This window comes from Anastrepha obliqua, chromosome 1 (assembly GCF_027943255.1).
Source record: "Anastrepha obliqua isolate idAnaObli1 chromosome 1, idAnaObli1_1.0, whole genome shotgun sequence".
In the NCBI taxonomy this organism is placed as follows: domain Eukaryota; kingdom Metazoa; phylum Arthropoda; class Insecta; order Diptera; family Tephritidae; genus Anastrepha; species Anastrepha obliqua.
In genome coordinates, this window is record NC_072892.1 from 124,935,704 (window position 1) to 124,963,438 (window position 27,735).

Sequence of the window (27,735 nt, forward strand, 5' to 3'; positions counted from 1 at the left end):
CAACTGTCTGGTGGCACAACGTTTGGATCTGTCGACCGGAGGATGCAATATAAATTGCGGGCTAAAATAGCTCGCGCATCTCTTCGGGTCCCACGAAGTACGACCGTTGAAGGTGATATCCACCTTGTCGTTGTGCTTCGTCGGGTTCGACAGGGACCTTACGGTGGACCAGAGCTTGCTCACACCAGAGGTGAAGTTACAGGACTTCAGATGCTCTACCCATTTGGTCCGCTTATGTTGGGTGACCAGTTGCCGGATCTCCGAATTGAGATCCTTTATTCGAGGATCCCCGGGATCGGCCTGGCGTAGACGGTCACGCTCGTTTGCCATAACGGCTGCTTCGGCTGGGAAATTGGGACGTAATTCCCGGATCCGTCCAGCGGGTATGAAGCGAGCCGCGGCGGCTGTGATCGCCTTGCGGAATGCGCGTTCGCCTGCGCGCACATCGGTGGGAGTGGGTAGGCGGCTGGTCTCTCAATCAAGACGATAATGGGCAAGTGGTCTGATGCAAGCGATAGCATAGGTCGCCAGGTTATGCTATTTATCAGACCTGTGCTAGCAATTGTTATGTCAGACGAGCTGCTGCAATTGCCCACTACCCTGGTGGGGGCGTCGTCGTTTTTTTACGTCGTCTGGTCGATGTCGACGGCACTTCCATGACATCCTCGGCTACAGCAGCAATATTCTCTTCAGAACGGCTACTCCGGGGTCTGCCACGCCTGCCAGCATCTCGTGTTGTGCCAGTCTCTTCGAGGCGAGCGGCTAAACGTCGCAGTGTTTCACCAGTAGGCGTTAGACGGCGAGGAAATCTGCGACGAAATTCACGTTGTGCCAAAGTCACCGACCGATTATTGGTCAAATAAATAGTCAGCAATATTCCGCGTTCTGGAGCAGTGTAGCGTAACATTGTTTATTTGTTGTATTTCGTATGTGTTCCCTACACAAATGTCAAAACAGAACTGACATTAGGGGCCAATTGCAAAATGTATAGCATTTTCTGATAGGAGGATTACTTTAGCGCCACCTGTTATTAACAAACGATTCTATATTTAAATAAAATTATGGCTGTGTTCACGGCAATCAATAGTTACATAAATATTGCGACCCTGCTCGTTGCTGATATTCAGCTGATTAGCTGTTGCAATATTGAAGAAGCTATTTTGCGCCGAATGTGTTGTTTGTTTGAAAATATGGAAATAGGGACCAATGAGTTCGTTTTATTTGAACTTAATTTTCAAAACAATAAATAAGCAATATTAAACTTCAAAGTAATATTTATTAAATAAAAACTTACTTTTCCCCTTCCATTTCTACTCCACAGTGAAAATTTTTATGCATCAGATAGTCAACATTTTATTGAGAGAACGTTGGTATTGTTGCAGAAATCATGTGGTAGTACCAGTCCTATCTCATAAAAGGTGACGCTGCCGCAATTATTACAGCGCAAAACACCTTATATTTATCACTGTTGAGCTCTCGGCAGAATAGTTCTTGTTTTCAAGCAAAGAAGCTGTGCTCACTATTGTTTGTCGGTCCTAATTCCGTTGGATATAGAGATTATTCGAAATACTAATAATACATTACTACAAAAGTCAAACACAGGGTTTGCAGATTTGTGTTTGAGGGAATCGTCAACAATTTGATGGAAGTTGTGTTTAAACTGTAATACTTTTTATTTATTATCGTGTATGTGTAGGTATGTATATCTAAATTTTAGTATTTTTCAATTTGGCAAGAAAGGATACAGTTATTTTTATTTTAAATGCTTGTGTGTGAAAAAATATGATTAATAAATTTTAATTGTTTTTGTATAAAACTTGCAATTACTTGCTAATACTTTTTTAATTGTTGGACTCTACAAGAAAAGTGTTCGACTGTGCTCATAGCTTACTAAAAATCTATAATAAAAACATTTTGTATTTAAGAGAGCAATTCATTTTAAAAAATGCGCCAATTGTTTTTCGACGTTTACAATAGAGTGTGTTTTAATTACGCACCGCACAATTATTTAAATTTTTTACATTTCGATCCGATTTTTAATAAAATTGAAGTAACAAATTAACTAACTTCACATCTAGATGGCACTAAGTGTCGTAAACTTTATTGAAACTGTGTAAGTGTTTTATATGCAGTAGAGCCATCTATAAGTTCGAATGAGCACAATTTCTCCGCCATCTTGCGCTTCCGTTCAAATGCTGTCTTTTTCTTTCCCCTTTTGGTTGGTGGAAGACGTTTTCTGCTTTTGAGGCAGTATTTTATGCGATATTCCAAATAATTGAAGTGGAAAATGGTGAGTTCATGTTCATAAATGATTAGTGCATCAATCTGAACATAAAAGTGATAATAGTTTCGACAGAAATCGTTACCAATAGTAAATAACGTGGTACACGTGTTAAGATTTGTCAATTTTGCGACGCAGCACGTTTGTCATTTGAGTACTTAGTAATTATAAATTTGTATGTTTCTTATTTTTTACGTGTAGAGTTTGGCCAACGCAAGACCTTTGGTCTCTGTCTATTCGGACAAAAATGAGCAAGTCGAGGATAAAAATATCGCCTTGCCCACAGTTTTCAAAGCCCCCATTCGCCCGGATATTGTGAATGAAGTGCACCAACTTATCCGCCGTAACAACCGTCAGCCGTACGCCGTTAGTGAACAAGCAGGTGTGTGGATAAATAATATATTATTGTGAAATTCCTACAATAGTTTTTTTAATTAATTATAATAGGTCATCAGACGTCTGCTGAATCATGGGGTACTGGTCGTGCCGTTGCCCGTATTCCTCGTGTTCGTGGTGGTGGTACTCATCGTTCTGGCCAGGGTGCTTTCGGTAATATGTGTCGTGGTGGACGCATGTTTGCCCCTACCAAGACCTTCCGTCGCTGGCACCGCAAGGTTAATGTCAACCAACGCCGTTACGCCCTTGTATCGGCTATTGCTGCGTCCGGAGTTCCAGCCCTTGTACAATCTAAAGGTCACATCATTGATGGTGTTTCGGAATTCCCTTTGGTGGTGTCTGATGAAGTTCAGAAATTACAAAAAACCAAGCAGGCTGTAGTGTTTCTGAGACGCATGAAAATCTGGGCTGACATCCAAAAGGTAATTTGAAATATATTGGAACTTAATATTGCAGTATTCCGTGCAAATGCGAATGAAGCTACATGTTTTGTGTTCGCTGGACTTTATAAGAAGAAAAATACTGCTAGAATAAATACTTTTCATAGGCGTTCCGCTGCTAAGCAGTTAATGCTTTTTAGTTGGGGTATTTGAAAAGTACATTTATGAACAAAATCAAGAAATCAATTTTCCTTTTGCACCGCGAAGTAGATAATTGCGGCAAATAAATTTTATTTTTTCACCAATGACTGACAAAAGTGATGTATTCTTTTTATCATAGGTATACAAGTCGCAGCGTTTCCGTGCTGGCCGTGGTACAATGCGTGATCGCCGACGTATAGCTCGTCGTGGTCCCTTGATTGTTTTCTACAAGGATGAGGGTTTGCGTCGTGCTTTCCGTAACATCCCCGGCATTGAGACAATGAATGTGGATAAGATGAATTTGTTGAAATTGGCTCCAGGTGGTCATGTTGGCCGTTTCGTTATTTGGACTGAATCGGCATTCGCACGTCTAAACGAATTGTTTGGTTCATGGACGAAGCCATCAACCTTGAAGAAAGGTTACAATTTGCCACAACCCAAGATGGCCAATACTGATTTGTCCCGTCTGTTGAAATCGGAAGAAATCCGCAAAGTATTGCGTGATCCACGTAAGAAGGTGTTCCGTCGTGTGCGTCGTCTGAATCCATTGTCCAATGTTCGCCAGTTGATCAAATTGAACCCATATGCCGAGATTTTGAGACGCCGCGCTGCGCTAGCAGCCGAAAAGCGCACTATTGCCAAAAAATTGGCCGTTGCTAAGAAGAAGAATGTGGAACTGGCGAAATCACACTTTGCTGCTGTCGCTTCTAAGGCACAAGCCAACCGCACTAAAATGTTGCAAAAGGTTTTGGCTGAACGTAAGAAGAAGGCAAGTGCCAAGAAAGTCGCTAAAAAGGCAGCCCCCGCTAAGAAGTAAAATGGATGGAATACAGTCGTTATGCTTTTCTTTATTTGTAATGGAAGAGTAATTACAAAAGTTCTATTCATAATATAAAATACTTTATAAAAAAATGCGACTAAATTTATTATTTAAGATATTTTATAAAAAAAATCACACTTTTTTAGTGACGAAACTAATATTGCTTTCGTATTCATGTAAAGAAGTTAGTTTTTTACATAGTATAAATATATGGGCCATTACAACATAATTGTACTATGAGTCAGTGATTTCCTCTCCGTTGTTCAATGATAAGATTTCAAGTTTGCAAGGACATAATTGCTAATTTGCTTGCGCATAAAGTGAATATTACATAGAATACACACGGTGACCCAATATCCGCAACAGGCGCAAATGTATCTATCAAGATATGCAACACAAATTTGAAATATTCTTTGTAGAATATTAGTTCCAATATGCAAATTGATTCGGCTATTCGGCCTGTTGTTGTTGTAGCAGCATAAACATTCCCCGTGCACATCAAGGAATGCTGCTGAACTGACGGTCCTTGGCCGGATATAAATCCGGGTCGTTCCGGTTACGTAGAACGGACTGTCGTGACTTCGGCCTATTTCGATCTTTTATAGAAATTTTCAAACTGCCTGAGAGTAAAGCATACATTTAGGCAAAAAATATGTTTTGACATGGCTTTCTTATGCATGTTATGTAAACCCCACAATAAATGGAATTTATTTAATATTCAACATATGTATATTCGTAAACGACCTAAGGTTTGTGTGGTAGCCACAGTAGCTGTTCATACTTTTGCATGAAATGTGGATATGCGGCATCTTAAATACAGTGTTTCTTCTTTGCTGGCACCAAAAAGCACGCAAAAACCATTTGTTCGGAATATGTAAAAAGTTACAGAGTTCCGCACAGATTAGATTTATTGGAGGTTCGCACTTCGTCGTCATGGTATTTTGTGCCATCTACTCATCACAGTACCTCATCCAGACCCAGTTCTCTTATTAAACATCACAGATTGGAGGAGAAACTGACTATTCCATGCAAAGTCCTATGCACTACTTTATTATTACCACACGGCATGCAGCAATTCTGCAAATCGTGTTTATGCGGAAAGCCTACTACTATTTCGGTCCTGCAATAAAAAACTGTATTATTGTTGTATCACTTTTAAAAGCTTCCCAAAATAATTGGGAATGCTCTCGGTGTAGTAGATATTCCGGTTATGTTGAACAATTCAGCTTTCAAGTGAACCAAAACTAAGTGTGTCTTAAAAATAATTGCAAGACGCTAAATTCCTGTTGAATGTTCGGCTTGTTATAGCATAAATATGGCATATACGGCGAATGCTGCTGAGGTAACAGTCCTTGGATGGATATAAATCCGGGTCGTTCCAGTTACGTAGAACCGACCGTCTTGGGAACATGCGCCTTGCTAAGCTCTAACAGAAAGCAGACAACGGAGTTGGTCGAGAGGGAGAGAAGTGTTGATGAGCATTTCTCCTTGTTCTGAAGATATTGCGTAAAATAGCTTCCCAAAGCAAAATCGTTTTGAAATCCCATATATTAAAATGCCCATATATATTAAATCAGAAACCAAACAGATTAACGAAACCAACGCAAGAAAAGTCCTGTCGAGGCTCTATGCTCCCAAGAGGAGTGAACAAGGAAAGAAAACAATAAATAAGTAAAAATTAACAGCGATCTTGAGCATTCTTCAAAAAGATCTATATATTTACATATTTAAATTTCCATACGTACAAACTAAACCGCCCTAATTTGCTTACACAAATTTTGCATAAATTAATTTAAATTATTCGGACCTAGGGCATAGGCCCATTGTTTGTTATCAGAGTGCGATTCTCTTCGCAGCTCTCCCGTTTTTTCAGCTACCATTTAGCACTGAGTGCAGAGTTTGTTTGCTCTCACCACCGACCGAGGAAAGGTCGGCGCTTCGCCAATTGAGATTTAATTAAAATACTGAAAATCGAGCGACAGTTTCACCACCATAACAGTCGTCAACACTTCTCCGTTGTGAATAGTTGCAGAATTAATAGCCTTTTTGTGCGTAGCATTCTACAGTTTGTATTTAGTTGTTGCTTATAATGCATAGTTAATTTTATCACTTCGTATTGTTAGTATGGCGGCATCATTAAGTGGAATATCAACATAATCGAAAAAGATACATGAATTTTAATAGAGAAGAATAAATGCACAAGCGATTGCCTGGCTAACTGATGAATTGCCAGTTAATATAATTTACACGTGTGTGTGTATGCGAATACTTAGCACTAGTGAATCCTCTACTAACTCAGTTGTGGCAATCGAATTTGTCTCGTATGATATTTTTCCAGCTGTAACGTCACAGATCATACGTCGCCCGCCTCAGCATCAGCCGTTCTGCTTATCATTGAAATAGACTATAGCGGCGCAATTACTAAAAAAACATTCAATTGTTGAATATGAACGATTTTTGCATATACATAAGTAAGTAAACATGCATGTCGGCAATTAGAGCGATCGTGTGATTCTACTATTTAAAAAGTGCAATACTAAGAAGAATCAAAAGAAAAACAAGCACATACAAACATATGTATGCACTGAAGAAATATATAAAAACATAAAAAACTAAAAACTTAAACCTACAGTTAAGGCACTAAAATGCTGGCTTCAGTGCTTAACTTTGTGCAAGGTGCTGTGGAAATGTCCACCATCGGTTGTGTCGAGGTAGCTTCTGTGGTTCTCGTCGTCTACTATATCTACGCCAAAACAAGGTAATTCAGTCAACTTGAGCGCTGTGTCACGCCAAGTTCAATATCGTATTTTGTTTATAATCAACCGTTGCAGTCGTCAGTAGTTTGGGCAGTTGATGAATTCGTAAATTTGTATGAGTATTGAATATATATTTATAGCTAAGTATGCAAATAGACTGAATTTAATTTGGTTAAGTATTTTTTTTTTAACTTGCCATTGTCTTTTATCTTTTTTATGTATTTCCTTCGGACTTAAGTATCTTATGTTTATTCAAGTAAAATAGAATATCTATACATACGTATACATATACATATGTATATACGTATGTACTAAAGTAAAAGGTTCGGGACGAAATATGCGATCGCATTTTATCGTTTTGAAGTAGCTTCGCGTGTCTCGTCCACGTCACATACTCCAAAGTTTTCTTAAAAAAATGTAAGGATCAACTCTCATAATCCATGATTTAAACTTGGATTCGTTTGGCATTTACATATATTTTATATGCATTGCTGTCACCCCACACTACCCGACCAATTTATAACTTTCTCGTAAAAAAGTGCATCCAATTATATAGCAACATTGCGAAAATATTGTCATACGCCTTGCTTATAAAACTGAACGATTTACTTCAATTATATTATAACAATTAAAGTTAATATCAAATGAACAATGGTCACTCTCACTTGTTGTAGAGGGTAGATAATGACACATATCTGCCTAGCCAGAGTTCAATAGTTCGAAAAAAAAGAACACGCAAGAAAAGATGAAATTAAAAAAGATTTTAATTTTGAAAAAAAAATTTCTCTTTTAAAGTTGTAATTCATTTTGTTAGTTTGAGAAAGAACACTCATTATTACTGGAAAATGAAGCAATTGTAAAAAATTTAAATTTTAGAAAAAAAATTTCTGTTTTTAAAGTTTTAATTAATTTTGATCGTTTGCAAAAAAACAATCATTATTACTGTGAAAGGAAGCAAGTGGAAAAAATTTAAATATGACAAAAAAAATTCTGTTTTTTAAATTTGACAAAAAATTTTTGATAGTTTGACAAAAAAAAAACACTCATTATTACCGGAAAATGAAGCAATTTGGAAAAATTTTAATTGAAATTAAATTGAAAAAAATTTCTGATTTTATAGTTTTAATTAATTTTGATAGAATTAGATAGATTTTGAGGAAAAAACACGCATTATTACTGGAAAAGGAAGCAATTGGGAAATATTTGTGATTTTAAAGTTTTAATTACTTTTGATAGTTTGGGAAAAACCATGCATTATTACTGCAAAAGAAAACAATTGGAAACAATTGACATTTTACAAAATTTAAATTTTCTGTTTATAAATTTTTAGTTTCATTCATTTGCGAGTATTTCCTCATACAATCACTGTTCCCATTGAAATAGCAGGCATTTTTTGGGCAGTACTGTTAGATTGACAATTCTTCACCGGATGTACATATTTGAAACAGAGGTTTACTGGTAGCATATCCGTTACTATAGTGGAAATAAACGTTATTGTCCAAATAAATGATGCCTCTGAACATAAAACAAATAAAAAAAAACAAATTTCTGAAGAGTACGGTTTTACTCTCATTATCCCTGTGGCTGTTTCGGCACAATTTTCCAACATTTCTATACCTGTTGCTAGCTCATATGACAAGAGTCATATTTATCTCAAGACCTCACATACAAACAACGGCCAACGTGCTAAAACGCGGGTCTCAGTCGGCCAACGTTAGAATACTTTAAACATTTCTTTGAGATACGCTACTGAGATGTCAGCTGTTGACATCTTTAAATAGTCATTGTTATTATGTGTAAAGGGGTTTCCAATAAGAGGTGTTATTTTGATATTCAAAGAAAAATGCTATTTTTTTTAATATAAATGATCGGATGTTTATTTCATTATAAAGAGGAAGGTATGCCGGTAATAGTGGAAATAACATCAGGCAAATGACCACCACGACCACGCTTACAGGACAATATCCATTTCAGGAAATTTCCCATAACCGAATTGCAAAGTGACTGCCCTATGTCCTCGATAGCCTCACATATTCCAGCTTTGAGGTCTTGAATCGGCCCTGGGCTGTTGGCGTAGACTTTGTCTTTCACGTGGCCCTAAAGAAAAAAGTCACAAGGTGTTAAATCACAAGATCTCGGTGGCCAATTGTGATCACCTCTTTGAGAGATAACACGGTGCGGAAACTTTCCCCGTAAAAGATCAATGATTTCGTTGCTTCTGTGGCACGTAGCGCCATCTTGTTAAAAATAAACGTTGTCCAGATCAATACCATCTGATTCCGGCCATAAAAAATCGTTAATCATGTCTCGATAACAATAGATAACACCTGTTATAGGAAAGCGCCTTATATAATTCGCCTTTATATTGTGCATATCGACTACGTTATTGTAAAAGTTTTTTTATTAGCGATCGCCCCTCGCCAGGCAATGACTTACCTCTAGGTATTTTTCTCATCAAGATGCATACCAAAAATTAGAGGAGGAGCTCCGCCTACAAGGGTATATTGATATTGCTTTATTAAGTCGGTTGCTTACCCAATTTTTGCCAACACCAATTTATACCGCTCGTTAGCTTAACTTTATGATATTTTTCGCGAACAAATTTCCAATGATCTTTCGATATTTACACGATAGGTGAACTTAATAGGTTAAAACGAGTTTTTTTTCAATAAATTATTTTTGCTTATTTTTTATTCGTTGCCCAAACGAATATTTATTCACTTTTTATTCTAAATTTACGTGAGACAAAGATTAAGTACGAAGAATGCTAATGCTTCTATATTGCAGCGTCCTACCCTTTCGAAATGATATTTTATTATAAATCGAATCTATTAACCTCTGCCACTTTAATTGGAGCAACTCAGAGGCAACTAATATATTATATCACACATCTGTATATATACTACATGAATACAAACAATACGTATTTAAAGCCCACTATTTCCGAATTATTAAGTTCAGTATCAGCATATCCTTTATCGACAGGACTAGAAAAATAAGCAAAATTGTGGTATAGCTTGCATTGACGTAGCATTTAGCAGCAAAAAAAGTTTTAAATCTCTAAATTTATTATATTTCTCAGACGCGAATATAAATATTTAAACTGCGCAAAAAGGTTATATAAATATTTTTTTATTAATAGTTCGGTCATAGTCTAGAAAAACTTAAAATAGAACTAATTAAAGCATATCAAGTAAAAGTGGCAAATACTCTTGAAAAATGGAAATTATATGCAAAAATAAGAAATATAAAATGGAAATAAATAACACAAACAACAAACATATAAAAAATAGTATAATAAATACATAGGGAATAAAAATACAAATAAATTTAATTACTATTTTATACAAACCATAGAAGACCTTAATACGTCAAATTGTAAATTACATTAAAGATATCAAAAGCGTATTTAAATATCGAGAGATTACATTAGTAGAACTTTATAATATATGTAAAACCCTGAAAACTAAACCAGATTTCTTAGGAATAAGCAAGGGAATGACTACAGATTACTGGAGCAAAATAGTGGTTTGCAAAAAATTTATTTCGAAATTCACTGAAAAAGTCAATAACACGGTGCAACACTGAAAATACACCTGATAAATTACACACTGTAGGTTGTTTATATGGTCGAATAATGCATAAAAATATTTTTGTTATATATTTTGTACCCTCCAATTTTTATTTATTTATAAAAAACCGTTTTTTTCAGACTTTGCTCGGTAATATACGGATATCTCAGTCATTTTTTCACCGATTTTCAATATTTTATATGTTTTGAAAATGATATTGTCAGACCTTTCAAATGATGTACAACAAGTAATTATTCAAACTAGTTAGTTGTGATTTTTATTTAACCTGGAAAAAGTGTTTTTTTTTTAATTTTTTTAACTTTAACAATTTTTTATTGCATAATTTTACAACAAAATTAAAGATGTTTGTTAATATTCTTTGAGTGCATTTATTAGCGAAGAAATTAATGTATTACTTTCAATAATCGGATAAAAATTGCGTAAACTACGCTAGTTTTTCGTTAATAGAAAATATGGGCCATCATGTGTATTGCAGTGTGTACAATGTATTGGTCATACATTTTTTGTCAACTTTGAAAATTGGGATGAAGTTGTTCTGACTTGGAGTAAAAAGAACAATCATACTGTTTTTTATATAAATTTTTTTGTTGATTTTACATACCTAACTTTTTCTAAAAATGTTTACCCGACCTTCGTCGTTTTAAAGAAGAATCGCTCGTCTCGCGGTTGAGCGACCAACAGTAATCCGCCAACATATGTATTTTGCTTTTTCCGAGGAAACGTTTTTCAATTGACGCAATTTCTTGATGACACCTTTCCCCTTGTTCATCGCTGAATTATCACCCTAAGGATATTTGCCAAAGTTTCGTATGTCTCTTTCATATCAGTAGCATATGCCAAAGGCACGGATGGCAACTCGTTGTCGTTGTGTAATAACACAGCTTTTAAACCTGACAAAAAGCATACATCAAATTTCAGGACTTATGTTTACAGAGAAATCTTTCTTTTTTAAAGCGTAAAATCGATGAAATACTCACTTTTGCACGATCCATCGATGAATAATCGCCAATTTTTCGATTGATGTTCCGTGTTAAAGCATTGAAACAATTTTACAACATCTTTACAATAAGCAAGGTTTTGGTCATCGCCATCAATTTCAAAATTGTTATTGAAAATAGTCCGCTCAGAGTTTTTCCTTGTTAATGTTATTTTGAAATCATTTTCTACAAGATTCCATTGTTTTAATCGTGATGCCAAAACCTCAGCATGTCTGTATGAGAGTTCTAGATCACGTACTAAATCGTTCATATCTGAATTCGAAACCAAATGCCGCTCTTTTGATACTAACGCAGCTGTGATAAAAGGTCCATCACTATGTGAACTAGATGAACTGTTATCACCGCTTCGTGAATCATCTACTTTTTTTACTTCAGTTAGCTTGTTTTCATTTTCTCTTAAATATGGTTTCGTAGCAGTTAGCACTTCGGGATACTTTATACTGTTACGTGTTTTGAAACGCTGACCTTGGAGGTTGGTTTGGCGAAAGTAGCAGTCTTCTGGTCTGTGAATGACTTGATTGTGCCAAGTGAAGATTGTATGCTTCAACTACGATAGTATTTGTTCTTAATTCACGGCGATGTTGTTTATCAACAAATAAACCGCAAACGTAGCAGAAATTATTGCGTTTGTCACACATCTTTAACTAACTTATAAACAATTTTAACAAAAAAACACACTTGAGAAAAACGCGATTTTGGAAGAAGGAGATAAAAAGGCACTGCCAACCAAAGACTGGTCTAATAGCTGTTTGAGACTAAGGTGCGTTTCATAACTATAGGACACATAACATGAATATTTAATCTTTACTCCAAAAATATGTAGGTACTCTGTAAAAATAAATGAATATATGGAAAAATACCGTTATTCTTCTTAGTATCAATAAACAAAAACTTTTCATCGTGGTGTTTTTGTGTTTGTTTGTACCGTTACTTTGAGCACGAGTCAGAGCAATTCGTTACTACTTTTGCCGTTTCATAACTATAGAACGCATTAGGAATTGAAGCTTTAAAGTGCATTTATGTGTTCGCTGAGTACAACTTTTAATTTAAATCGTTTTTTAAGTAAATAAATATCAATATGCCACGCGGTTCAAAACTTACTGAATTAGAGAGAGGTAAAATTACTGCGTGGGAGGAGGAGGGTCTCTGCGCCTCAGAAATCGCGGGAAAATTATGTCGCAAAATTATGTAGAAATACGTAAACCTTTCATTTGTAATTTATGATAAATTGTCATTGTCAAACATTTATTGTCAATACATAAAGAATGCAGTGATTTTTCCAAGTAAATAATCATTAAAGACAAAAACTATGGTTCTACAAATGGATAGATATTCAAGGCATTTTTTTCTATTCACGGAAAACTAGCGTAGTTTACGCAATTTTTATCCGATTATTGAAAGTAATACATTAATTTCTTCGCTAATAAATGCACTCAAAGAATATTAACAAACATCTTTAATTTTGTTGTAAAATTATGCAATAAAAAATTGTTAAAGTTAAAAAAATTATAAAAAAAAACACTTTCTCCAAGTTTAATCAAATAAAAATCACCACTAACTAGTTTGAATAACTACTTGTTGTACATCATTTGAAAGGTCTGAAAACTTCAAAATTTTCAAAACATATAAAATATTGAAAATCGGTGAAAAAATGACTGAGATATCCGTAGATTACCGAGCAAAGTCTGAAAAAACGGTTATTTATAAATAAATAAAAATTGGAGGGTACAAAAAATATAACAAAAATATTTTTATGCATCATTCGACCATATAAACAACCTACAGTAGTCAGGTGTATTTCGTTTTTTTTTTTTTTTGTAGCACAGTGTAATAACTCCGGTGCAGAAAGTAAAAAAAGCAAACAGAGGTAAAGAAATCAGGTCTATTGATACATTAAAAACTATTGATATGGTTTTTTTCTGGAAATTCCCATGGGTATTTCGTAAATGTGGTTTCGAAACATGGAACTAGAATATTTTAAGTTATACTTAGAAGATAGACACCAAATAACGCAAATATCTTCTACTCAAATATGAACGAGACGGTATCAATAAAACAGTCCGTGGATGACATATGGCAAAAATAAGTTTTTTGTTTTTTGGTAGGACTGTTATAAGGTTACATGGCAAATTTCAGCGTGATATGTCACATAGTTTGTTTTCTGTGCTACTGTAAACAAGTCAAGCTCGAGTGTGTTCTTCGAATTTAACGATGGAAATTCAAGTTGAACAAAGAATTTGTTTGAAACGCTGTTCAACAAATCCACGATGACAGTTTGCCACAACTCGCGCGCGATCTGTAAAAAAATCGCAAATGAAAAAAACTCCTCTTAATTGATCACCCGTTATTTCTTTGACTGGCGAATCCCCGTAGTTAAGCGCCATAGGATCACATAGGGTTTATAATTTGTTTATATATAGATCTTTTGTTATATATAGATAGTTTTTATCTTCGTCCAATTAGCCATTTCATTTTTATTATCTTCAAATGGATTTCATGCCGTTTAAGTTTTATATGCTGCTTCCATCGAAGCTTAGAAATGTAAAGGAAATGTAAAATAGTTGTTGTTGTTTTTGTCATACATATACGGGGAATGCTACTGAAATGGCAGTCCTTGGTCGGATATAAATCCGCGTCGTTCCGGTTACGTAGAACCGACTGTCGTGGGAACGAATGTAAAATAGTAAATGTTAAAATGTTTAGTTTTACTCCAGAAAATCATATGCACCCAGGAACCCAGATACTTTAAAGATGGACTTATGTTTTCAAAGTCTTGACGTTCGTTAAACTTAGCCCCGATGAAATACAGTTGTTTGGTGACTGAACGTCAATACTTTATGTTCTCGGTCCGTCTTTGGAATACCTTACCTTGTAAATTAAACGTATAAAAGAAAGCTCGTGCTTCAAACATATGTAAATTGCTTCGCTACCTTGCCGAAAAATGCTGAATGTACTCAAATGATTTCTCATTATTTCAATATATTCCAATTAATCCCTACTACTATTTTTACCTTATTTTCATTTTTTAATACCTTCACCAACTTTAACGTCTTTGCCATTATCCTGGGTTGGGTTGCTTGGTTAAAGTGGTGATTCTTCCAGAATCTAACTAGCGCTTCCTCACCATTTTGTTGCCACATCTTCGTTACCAATTTGTTTAACGGTTATTTACAGCATTACTATATCCAGTCTGTGGGGCTTAAGAACCTTATTAGGTTGTTGACGTCACAGCAAAACAGTTGTTGGAGCCTCTCGAACAGTGGTTTGCCCAGGATTGAAATTCTCTCTTTCCATAAGACACCATAACACAGGGCATTCACAGAGGAAATGGAAAATCGTTTGCCTTTTCTCTGGTTTTTTACAACTGTGACAGTGTGTGTTGTGAGGAGTTCCCATTTTGACTGCTTGGTCTCCGATAAACCAAAAGCCAGTTATGACTGCCGTTAGTCTCCAGGCGTTCCGTCGTTTCATGTTTATCAATGTTGAGGTTGTAGGTGGTCCATAACGTTCTGGAAATTTTGCATTTCGTCTGGTATTTCCATCTACAATCCGCGATTCGGAGGTATTTTAGGGAAATTATATTATTGACTGCAACTAATGGTGTAAATACCGATTTAAGGATCCTATTCAATAAATATGCAATAATATTAACAAAAAAAAACAATATATACTGCCATGATAACATACACATACATACATGCATGCTGCAATCAAACACAAGTGGAAAGATTGTTAAAATTGCGAAATAAGGGCATGCGACATACATACATACATACATATGTATATTGAAAGGTATAAGATCTACTACTTAGTACAGTACATACATCAATTAAGTCAATGTCTGAGTCTTTAAAGTGGTTTAATATAAAAGAAAGATTTGAACTAAGCACCCTTATGGCAGTCCACAAAATAAAGAATAAAAATGCACCAGTGTATTTAGCAAATAGGATTGAATGCGTAAAAGTACAAAGACATGAGTTACGAAAAAATGATGATTTTAGAATTGGGTATAGACAAAACCATAAAGCACAAAATTCAGTGTTTTATATTGGTATGAAATTGTATAATACATTACCAATGGACACAAAAAACAAGACAAGATATATAGCATTTAAACAAAAATGTGTAGAAATCATTAGAAATAATAGAAATAACGCAATATATACAACGTAGAGTATTGTTAGTACTAATAAAATAAATAATAACAATTAAATATAAAATGATCTTTGGAAAACACTGCTTTTGACATGTCATTGACAAAGTCATTTACATTCAGTAACTTATTTCTGGTACGGTAGTATGCAGAGTTAAGGGGGTGGTAGGGTTTAGCGCTAAAAAAAAACACTTTTTTTTGAATTTTTTACAGAAATATGGCTTAAGATACTTTAATAAAATCAGCTGCATGTTATTGTACATCTTTTCAATAAGTTTTTAAAAAATATTAATAATAAAATATTGACAAATAAGCCCATGACAGAGTTTTTTTGGAGATATGTTTTTCGAGAGGTGCTCTGCGGTGCCAATCGGCATTCGTCGTAGAATCATCTGAAACCAAAAAAGTCGAATTTTTCAGTTAAAGTATGACGTATGACGCGTTTGAAAAAATGACTCTGAAAAATTATCTATGCTCCGCATTCGAGGTAGAGTGCCTACAAAGGCTATAACTTTGAGAGTTCTGCTCCGATCCACTTAAAATTTTGACACAACATTCTTGAAATGATTTACTATAAGATGAGTGAAGAAAAAAAATTTCGATTTTGTGACCCTACCCCCCCCTTAACGGCAGTACTGTAATGAGAAAGGGGAATTTATAACCTTACATTCTGGTTAAAAAGTAGTCAACAGCGAAATTATACTCAAATACGTATAAGGAATGTTACAACAAACACAACAACAATTGGGGTAATACCATCGCTACTGCTGAACCATAATTTTGTTATAAGATCGATTTTTCTTTGTAGACTTTATTTAAAACATACTTGGATTTTTACAACATGTATATGAGTTTAAATTTTTGCTTTTATAAATCTTCTATACTATAAAAGTGAATGTCTGTACGTTGTCCGCGCATCACTACGAAACGACAACAACAAATGACGTAAAAATGTTTATACATTCATATTTTCACCCAATGAACGTTATAGGCATGTTTTTATGATGGAACTCCCTTCCCACAGCCCCCAGGCCGCGCCACCTCTCTCATTCGTCACTAATAATCGAATATTTGCTTAAATTTAATCTAAAAAATCTTAGTTTTTCCTATTTTCCACTATTTATAGCACACTCTAGACTTCATAATCCGCATAAGCTGTTCAACTATGACCCAAATGCAAAGTTCAAAAACGGTTTGAGATAGAAAATGAATAAATATAATTTTGCTTGATATTTTTCTGATTGGTTGTTTTGATTTTATTCAACGAGGCATAGCAGCGGATGCCGGGTATTGTAATATTATGGTTATTAATAAAAAATTATTTTCTATGAAATTATTGTTTGTAATTCTTTTATATATCTACATACATATCCTAAATCCCTCAAAACTACTCCTACGCGAGCGGGGCCGCGGGTTAAAGCTAGTATAATATAATAAAGACATGAAGTGTATCTAAAATAATATTTATATTCACAGTTAAACAGTTATTTGTTATTTATAATGAATGATACATATATACATATGTATATTGATAGTGAATGCATTAGAAAATTTTGCCTACTTACAATTTCAATACAAAATAAATAAAAAAATCAAATAAACCTACAATTTCACGCCACCCCCGAACGAAACACATGCATACATACGTACATATATGCAAACGCACATATTTTCCATTCATATACTCGTATACTCGTATGTGTATGCATAACTTAGGAACGACAACTAGCATCACTTCGCCATGCGCAGAAATCATTGATAGCGAAACCGTGGCGTGCGGACTTTGAATTAATAACAAGCTTATCCTGGTTTCTCCACTTACATATGTATGTATGTATTTGAACTCTCCCATAGTGTACTCTGAGTTCTAATTATTAAACACTCAACAGGGGCAATTAAAGTCTCATATACAGCTTTAAACTAATATAAGCTAAACATAATCTACACACCTACCTAATTTAAAGATAATCAAGTTATAACTCGATTATGATTATGCGGTAGTAAATATCTTTTTCATCTTTAACAATAACTTAAACAGCTAACCACTTTTTTGTAAGTCTGAATGAATATATGGTACATACATAAGTGCATTTGTATTTTTCCGATTTCGAATTTGAACCTAGTACTGCTGTCCCCGTTTGTACGGTTTCACAAATTTATTGATAACTTCAAGAGTTGTTAGTTTTATTGTAATAGTTGATACAATGTAATACTACTTGTATGTATATAATATGGTATATGTCAACATACGCACATTATGTTTTATATATATATGTACCTACTTATGCTATTTTACTGCGTATGCACACATGCATATGTAAACATGTACTTTGAACCCGCAATTTAGAACCAGCAGACGTAATCAACTCGCGAGGCTGTTGCCGTCCTGTGTAAGTGAAGTGATTTTTGGCTTTACCTTTCGGCTTCCACACATCACCATTGACAGTGGCGGCAACCAAGATTTATATGTGCATAAGTATGTATAATATGTATATGAAGGCCCTAAGTATTCTTTGAGAAGATTCAACCATTTTTATGCTGTAGGGTATAGTTTGAAATATGCAAGTATATTTAGGCTTCTTTACGCTTCCACACGTTTTTATTAACTCTTTGTTTATTATTAATTATCATACATATCGCTTGTTTGCTGAAAGCGATAACTCAAAAATAAAAACGTCTTCAAAATTACCAATATACTATGCCTGCCTAAGTAAAAGTAAATACACATTTTCATCTACATATGTAATGATATGATACTAATAGATATCGGCAAGAATTTTTCACAGCACAAAATAAGAGGTGGTGGTAATTTCTGCATACCTAAACAAAATTTGTTTTTGGATTATGCTACTCTTGCAGGAAGTGAGTGATATGCACCTGTGGTATATTTTACAATATAAGTGAATAAACCTTTGTTTCATTCATAGCGTTGATATATTGTTGTTTGTTTTTGTTTTTGTTTTTCAGAGCTCTTGATATCTTAGCCAATCTGTTTCCTTTTTTGAAATTGAATATTGATTATCGGCCATCGATGGTAAAGTTGAATTCTATGGGTAATGAACTCCTAACAACGCTGCGTAGCAATGTCAAAGAGGTAAGTGATGTATATTAAATGATTACAAACGGATTAAAACGATTTCTTATCATTTCTGCCTGTATGTACATACATATATACACACATCTGTACATACATATGTTCATATGCATGTGTGTGTACATATGTGTATATTTATTTTAATTACAAATTTCTTTTGTTTCTTACTAAATATCACTTCCTGCTATTATGGAATTCTTTATTGCAATATTCCGCTTGTTTTTTGTTTTGCTAGTAAATTAGTTGTTTTTCTTACTAATATTGCACCTTTTCTTTAACATTTTTCTATTCAAACGTATACTTACTTTAAAGTACAAGATAAACAATCAAGCCAAATCATTATCATATCGAAATATATTAAAAAGGTATTTCAGATCGGGATCATTTTTATCATGATTCGTTGTAATTAATAATGTAATGCACATAACGGCAATGCGGCATTCACTAAGCCATCTTTGATTGTGCGAAATTCAATAATTTTTCTTATTTAGCAGCAGATGCTGTTCGACAACACTGATTTACAAATAATTAATCATTTTTTTATCCAAGAAACAGATTACCTAATTCCCCTGTAAAATCAGTCGTTGAGTCCGTAAATCCACATAATTTCTTTTCTGTCATGTAGTTTTCACGATATCGCCAACTAACTAACACAAAAATTTCTCATATCTGAAGAATCCGTTAACTAATCAAAACTTAAATTTGCTATATTTTTGTAGCATTTTTCATTAAAATTAAACGTCTCTAGATATTTACAAATTAATAAAAAAAGTTTTTTGTATTGCAAAAATTTAAAATTTTCTATTCATATTAGTTTGGGGAACAAACCCCATTATTTTCTCGGTAGATGGTTGTAGTGATCGATATCTCGTAAAGTATCGATCATACAATTTAAAGTGTATGCACCTTGTCAAGGTGATATTCTACACTAAAAGAAATCTTTTGCTGTTTTTTGTTTGTTCCATTCAGTTGTGAGTTATAGATTACAGTTAAGAATAGAAGTCAACAAAGAGAAAGCTCGGTATGGTGCCGATACAGTAACTGCTAATTACGTGCAATTTTGGTTTCGTCAATGCCATTCAGGCATTTTTGATGTTAAAGAAAATGTCGATAAAATCACAGAAATAATCAAAGTTGACCGGCATATTGGTAGTCGTAGCATCGCCCAGGAGTTAAAGATCGACCTTAAAACAGTTTTAAATCATTTGCTCAAGAATTGTACGCAAAAATAATGTATTTCTTTTTCCCCAAACTAATATTGTAAGAAGTATATAAGAAAACGATTTTCGAAAAAATTTTTACTCATCCCTTAAACCTAACATATCTAGGAATACTTTCAGATATAAATGAAAACAAAAAATTCTTAAATAAAAGATATAAATATTGTTCGCATGAAAATAAAAATACTAATTTTGCATTGACTACACGTAAGTAAAGTTTAACAAGTGGTCAAGACAGAATCAATTTTTGTGAAGTCATTTGTTGATTTTTCTAGAAGTAGTATTATTTTAGGCTATAAATTTGAGCTATGAAACTAAATATTAATAGCATATTTACAATATCTTTTTAAAGAACATGAATGCAGATATCAAACTTGAAATTTAAAACAGTAATTTAAAGAACTAATTTAGCAAATTCCAAATTTCAAATTTACAGTCAGATTAAAATTGACAAATAAAATTCATTATTATTGAAAGTATGTACGTATGCAAATATTTTTGCTTAATAGAATAAGCGAATCATTGCGGAGGGCTGAGAGGAATGATGTGCACGCAATTAAATTGACACAAACATATATTTTTCAATGCTTCATGTTTTTAATATTTGTACGACCAGATGAATTGATAGTGGAGACATAAAATCTGTTAGCCATAGACAGAGCGTGTGCCATTATAATCACTTGCATGACTTCTACAAAATAGAGGTCGTTTTTATTTTTACTCAGCAAAAATGGAAACATTTCAAATGGTGATGCGATCGAATGCCCCTTGTTAAAAAAGTAATTTTATTCATAAATTCGGTAAAGCATTTTATTTCCAATATTTAATTGATTCAAATGTTAACCTTTTGATATTTCAAAGGAAGCGAATAATCTCGTGTTCAATAACACAAAAATGTGTAATATTTATTTCTCATTTTTGCAACTAGGCCTTCGTTAACGCCAAAAAAACATCCATCTCTCTAAATTTGAAAGAAAAAAGAGGATGTCTGTAAAGTCGGTTTACTGACGATAGTTTAACGTGATAACGTCATAAGAAAATACTGATTGAATGGTTGCACTTTTCAAAAGAAAATTTTAATTTTATTTGTTTGATAGATATTTTGTATGGATATAGAGAATGAGTTAACATTAACATAACATAATATACTTTAACATAACATAACATAACAAAACATAACATAACAAAACATAACATAACATAACATAACATAACATAACATAACATAACATAACATAACATAACATAACATAGCATAACATAACATATCATAACATAACATAACATGCTGTTCAAGCAAGGTAACGACGCATGAGCAAGATAACGACGCATTTTTTAAACAACATTAAAACAACAGGTATTATTAACAAACTTGGTTTTATTTTAAATTCTTCAAGTAAATCAAATTAATAATAATCAATAAGAAGGCATATGCAAATACAAATACGTGAATTTATATATGTACATATGCACATATACATCACATATACGCTCACTTAAGTAGGAGAGAGCAAGATGTCGAACGTTGCCGTTCGTTTGCTTTGTTTGCTTTGTCGTTCGTTCCGTTCATTCAAGGTAACGGCAATGAGCAAGGTAACGACACATGAGCAAGGTAACGGCAATGAGCAAGGTAACACTAATGAGCAAGGTAACGACACATTTTTTCGTGCGTGCAGCCTGTTAAATCGAATTATAAGACGTTATCACGTCAAAAAGTGACACTTCCATGCTAGAGAGACACACATTTTGTGCACTTACATATTTGCAAAAATTAGGGAAAGTGCGCCACCTACTTGAGTGGTCTTAACATTGTTAGGGAACTAAACATCTAGAGCCCAATAGTTTTAGACTATTTGACGAATGCTGGATAAAGAAAAAACTTATTGCTATAAAATTTTGAAACCGAACGGTTACTGATAATGAAGAATGGATCACGCACACATGCCCGAAACGTTCTCAAACTCTGTCACATGCGCACATCAGGTAATGCTGCATGTTTTGTGGAAATAACCAAGTGTTTGATTCTGATACGTATTGTCATCAAATGAAGTAAGCCGCCCAATTGAAGCGGTTAGAATTGAAAGTATGGCGTGTCCATTGCAATGTCAGTTCACACACATATGTATGTATGTACTCGTGTATGAATGTACAGGAATGGCAACGCACTATTTGCAGTAACGATGTCGAAAAAATTGCCTTGTTTATGGCACTTTGATGGTTTCCGTCAAAATTGTACCGGCCTTTCTGCGGTCTGCTCATTGTTACAGTCCAGTACAAGTAGAAGACTCGGCCTGATGTAAAGCCCACAGAAAGAAAGCGGATACGGATGCCTTTGAACATCTCAGCCATTATAACCACCTGGGGCACATTGAGATCCCACGGGACTGCCGCTGCAGGAATACCCTGTTGTTAGGTATCGCTGTAAGAGTCAATGAATTTGCCCGTAACCTCTAGGAGCTGGGTTTGCTTTCGATTGTGCCTGTTTCCATTTTAGTGCCGATCAGCAGCGGGTGCAGTAACAGGTTAAATGTCCCTCTGCTCTCGCTCTTTGTCCCTCTGCTCTCGCTTAGGTTGTGCGCTGGTTGCCCAATTGAAAAGCTGCTTCTGAAGTTTTACTCTCCTCCATATAACGCAGGTACCATTTTACGCTCGCCACTCAACCCAGCCCTTCTGATATCGTCCAGCCCACCAGGACATCCGAGTGGCGTCAAAGTTGGGGGTTTGTCCCATTTTCTGCTCTTCTCCCTGCCGTTGACGGGCGACCCCTCGGACTCAGTGTGCCGGAGGGTATGCGGTTACTGCCAGCTGTAGTTAGCGGAAGCTCTTTCTAACGAGTGTTGAATGTGTTCGACCAGTATCAACCGCTAAGGTCCTTAGTGCTGTATGGCCTCTACCTAGTTGTAATAGCGATCGCGATTCAGAGCTGCTGGGTCGGTGACTAGCCCGACGAATAGCAGCAGCTATTCCTCTTTGGAGGTTTTCTCATTCTTTCTTAATCAATTTTCACTCCGTGCCAAGGCGAATTTATTACAGGTGACAGCAAACACATATAAGTAAAACCCTACATGTATTTGTTGTTGCGTTTGGTCCAACCATCACGTCAAAATCAGCAAGCAAATCTAAACATACGAATGTAAACATACCAATACATACAAACAAAGCATATCATTTTGACGTAAGCCATACCTACGGTGAAAAATTCAGCTGGGTGAATGCTGTCATCTTAATAAATCCACCTTGCTCCGTGCTGATCTCAAAATAGTCTAAATAACCAGTATAGTAAAGGAAATAAACAAGCTAAAGAAAGAGGAAGAACAAGCAAAAGTAAGCGGAAAGTCAAGAATATAAAGGATTTTCCAATAACAGGAGTTATTTTGAATAGCCCGCTATTTCGGTAGATGTCACTTTTAAAGCTGTCATTTTTTGATATTTGACAAGTAGAAACTACGCCATTAATAAAAATGGAACGATACACGCTTAAGCAACGCGTTGAAATTATTAAAATTCACTATAAAAATGATGAAAATGTGGCAGAGACGGTTCGTAAAACTCGAACATTTTTGGGTCATCGTGAAGAACCTTGTCGGACCGCAATACAGAAATTGGTGAAAAAATTCGAGCTGTTGGGACAAGTTAGTGATGTGAAGAACAAAACCCGTGCACGTCGCTCAAGAACAGCCGAAAATATCTTCCATTTCCATTTCCACCCCGGTGGCTTCGTTAACAAGCAAAATTGTCGGATCTGGGTCGGATTTTTTATGGCCGGAATTGGATGGTATCGATCTGAACAACGTTTATTTTCAACAAGATGGCGCTACGCGCCACACAAGTAACGAAACCATTGATCCTTTAAAAAACAGCATAAAAACAAAAAATATGTCAAAAGTTAGTTTTCTTACGAATATTTCATGCCTATATTTTTTTTATTTTATATTTTGGCTTCTTAAAAACTACTACATACAAATAAAAAACTCAAAATTTAGTTTACAAGTGTTAAGTCTGGCAACTACAATTGTTTGACAATTGTTTTTGCATTGCATATTTGTGTCTGGTGCTCCATGCAGCGGGCTCAGTGTATTATTACAGTTGTATCGCGTATAAATTTTTGTGTGTAGTGCATTTTTTTTGCCAGATTGGTGAAGGGTCTACTAACAATATTTTATTAGAACTCTGTAATTGGTGCAACATTCCAATTGTTGTGAACATATTGGATTTAGGTGTACGATGTCGGACGATGAATTCCGCGCGCGTGGTTGGTTTGAGGTCAGTCATTATGGCCGGCATTAGCTATACATAATTAGTCAAATAAGATTGCAATTGTCATTTGTTACGTCACAAATAGGTATAAAGTCACTTTGTGTATTTACAGGAAACAAAGCAACCAAATGCGTTAACACACGCTCAGGGTACAAACAACTTGCTGGAGTTGACTCCACATGCCGGCCGGAAACCGTACCATTCAATGTTTGACTGGGGTGTTTACTTTCCGTTTGTTGCACAATGCTTGCGCATAAAACGTTTTGAATATCCACAGGTGGGTGCATATGAACATATTATCTATATGTAAAATAAAAATATAAAATCATGTTTTGGTTCAGGTTTCCGGTGCTGTTCAAGATGATGCAATGCTACAGCGTGCGATTAAGCAAGCTGCTGAACAAATTGTGCGTGAACAGAGGATTGAGTCTCATAAAACCTTTAATTTAAATGGTGAAACAACAAGCGATGTAGAGGAAGAGGCTAAGAATTACCAAGAAATCCTGCTAAGCCAGGAGCACCGTGCCAAAAAAATATTAACGAACATGCGATCTACGCTTAACCACTACCTTATAATGCTAACTTCATGGCTGCTCTACAAACTACTTCCATGCTTTCTATCTGGCGTCGTTACACACACAAGGCAAATAGAAACATTGAAAAAGGCATCAGAACGCGCACCCGGCATCCCATTGATATTTCTACCATTGCATCGTAGTCATCTTGATTACATAATGGTTACATTTATTCTAACAAATAATGATATACGTAGCCCTTTAGTAGCCGCCGGAGACAACTTGCAAATTCCCGTATTTGGCGGGCTTTTACGTGGGCTTGGAGCTTTCTTCATCAAACGAAAAATTGATCCTGTTGTCGGGAAAAAAGACATTCTCTATCGCGCAATTTTACAACAGTATCTGCAACATGCACTAAAAATGTCCCACAATGTGGAGTTCTTTATCGAGGGTGGACGCACACGAACTGGCAAACCTTGTATGCCTAAAGGAGGTATATTATCGGTGATTGTGAACGCCTTTATGGACCGGAGTATTCCAGATGCACTGTTGGTACCTGTGTCCGTTAACTATGAACGTCTTGTAGATGGAAATTTTGTGCGGGAGCAAAAAGGAGAAAAAAAAGTACCCGAGTCTTTCTGGAAAGCAATGGCAGGAATTTGGAAGGTTTGTTTGCATCCTAGTAGTACCAAAGTTCATTGTTAATTTAAACCACTTTCAGACTCTACACTCGAAATACGGTCTTATGCGCATCGATTTCAACGAACCCTACTCTATTAAGGAACTCGTTCAATCTTATAACAAAATTGCCACAGACAATAACCATTTCAAAGTGTACAACCCCTCTGAACGGTACATTTCAAATTCTTTCCACTTAAACATGCAAATATACTAACAATAGTGAATATGATTTTCTCCCACAGGACTTTACAGCATAATCAGTCAACATCATCATTGTATGGAACTGATGTGGTTTGCGAAGAACACCGTACACTAATCGAGAGCATTTCACGAGAAGTTGTGTTCGATTGCGCTGCGGCTACATCGGTCATGTCAACGAATGCACTGGCATTTTTAATGCTAACTCGTTTTCGTACCGGCGCACAAGTAACCGATATTGCGCAAGCCTTAGATTCACTCCGTGATCGTTTAAAAGGCCGTAAAGACATGGCTTTCGCTGGAGATTCCCTGCATATAGTCAAGTATTCATGTGATTTATTGGGTGAAGGTATGAGCATCTAAAATTTCAAAATTTGTATTTAGCTATCAAATAATGGTGTTGATTATTTAGCGTTAATAACGCGTACGCAGGATGAACGCGGACAAATTTACTTTCAACCTGTACAAAGTATCGAGAGTCTAATTGAGTTGTCTTACTATTCAAATATGCTGACACCATATTTTGCCCTGCAATCTGTACTAATGATAACCTTTCATGAATTATTGCCGAAGCCAGTGGACGGAAAGTCAAATGGAAATGTAATGTTCTAGGTGTTGGTATATTTAAATATATCTTAATTTACTTTTTTCATATAATAGGACCACGACCAAGCTAATATGCCGGGAGTTTCAAGGAAAAATGTCATAGATGCTGCTTTAGCAAACTGTGATGTACTGCGTTACGAATTCATTTTGCATAAACCAACTCAAGTGTTAAGCAACCTTTTAGAGGTCTCATTAGATGAACTGATTGTGAATGGGTTGATAAAATTGCCTGATGTTAGTATTGCCACATTGATTGTTTAAATTATACTTAACGAACTGTACCCTTAGATAAAAGAAGAACCTGATAGTAATGTCGAAAGTCGTAAAATAGCTCGCAATATTGCTGCTTACTTAGACGACACAGATGACTCAGAATATGGGACGGACGAGGTTTACAATGAAAGTGAACAGCCTGATATATTTTTGACGCACGATACACTGACTGAACAGAAAGCGCTTTGTGAAGTTTTGGCGCCGTTTAGTCACACATACCTCTCGACGGCTCAATCACTTAGTATTCTGTACAAAAATCCTATGCTCGAATCTGAATTTATCAAATTTGTTATTAATGACATTTCGAATAAAGTAAAAAGTGGCGCTTGTCCTTATGGTAAGTGTAGTTATTCAGTAATCGAAATTTTTACAATATGTATGAAAAATATATTTCTTACAGCTGAAAGCGTTTCAACCGACTCGGTGCGAAATTGTTTAAAATTGCTGGAGAAGTGGTCGGTTTTGGAGATTTGTAATGACCACGGTTTGCGACTTTTGACACTCGGGACGTTGTATGATACATCGAAGGAATCCATTAAGACAATCGTTGGAAGAATAGCTAAAATTGTTCCATCGAAAACAGGATACTTGCCGTTTTAAATAACAAACCAAGAAATTGCCAAAGAAAATGTGGCCCACTTTTAGAATTGTAGTTGCCCTTTTCTTCTGCTTAACAACAACGAATCTCCATATACTCATACATAGTTGTTGGCAGTTTAAATGAAATAATTCAACGCAACGTAATCCAAAAACTAACAACAAAATAAATGAATTTATTGACTGAATAGCTTAGCTTAGAAGAAAACAATGTAATAAAGTGACTATTCGAAATAGTTTGAAATATAACAAAAAAAAAAAAAAACCATGTCACATGGATCATTAAACGGTAATTTTAGATACTTTAAACTAAAAAATGTACAAATTGAGATTAGTTAAGCCGTGGTTCTTAACATTTCTAGTGACATTATTCATAAAAATGGCCTTGTGGCAAACTAAATTTTTTTAATAAAACAACTTTAGATGCGTAAGGTTCTGTAAAAAATAAGAGTGAAAATAAAACAATTTTTTACGAAAGCATTTCTACAGAACTTAATATATTGTATTATTTACCCATATATAGTATAACTACTGTGGCATATCGTGTGAGCTTGGATCGGATTTGAAGTGATTTTCGGTAATTTTTATTTTACATTCTGAAAGTTATTCACATCATCTTTGAATATTTTCAATTAAAATTCCCCTTAATTGCTTGTAAAATGTATAAAACTCGAATCCTTTTAGGCATTATTTTCTCACAACAACAACGAAAAAAG

General features: G+C 35.0%; 2 protein-coding genes across 3 annotated transcripts; both read left to right on the top strand.

Moving 5' to 3' along the window:
- Positions 1–2,155: 2,155 nt before the first annotated feature.
- LOC129236000 (60S ribosomal protein L4) lies at positions 2,156–4,307 on the top strand. The gene is made up of 4 exons (XM_054870121.1): positions 2,156–2,290; positions 2,483–2,663; positions 2,729–3,099; positions 3,398–4,307. The coding sequence occupies exons 1-4, from the start codon at positions 2,288–2,290 to the stop codon at positions 4,073–4,075; spliced, it is 1,233 nt and encodes a 410-aa protein (XP_054726096.1). The 5' UTR covers positions 2,156–2,287; the 3' UTR covers positions 4,076–4,307.
- Positions 4,308–6,079: 1,772 nt separating this feature from the next.
- Positions 6,080–27,510, top strand: LOC129236002 (glycerol-3-phosphate acyltransferase 1, mitochondrial). Of its 2 annotated transcripts, XM_054870126.1 has the most exons (10): positions 6,080–6,836; positions 18,546–18,672; positions 24,262–24,426; positions 24,491–25,330; positions 25,386–25,516; positions 25,588–25,892; positions 25,956–26,143; positions 26,204–26,383; positions 26,438–26,759; positions 26,823–27,510. In XM_054870126.1, the coding sequence occupies exons 1-10, from the start codon at positions 6,724–6,726 to the stop codon at positions 27,020–27,022; spliced, it is 2,571 nt and encodes an 856-aa protein (XP_054726101.1). In that variant the 5' UTR covers positions 6,080–6,723; the 3' UTR covers positions 27,023–27,510. The 2 variants fall into 2 exon arrangements, with proteins under 2 accessions (XP_054726101.1, XP_054726102.1); XM_054870127.1 differs by lacking the exons at positions 6,080–6,836; positions 18,546–18,672 and adding an exon at positions 23,933–24,155.
- Positions 27,511–27,735: the final 225 nt, after the last annotated feature.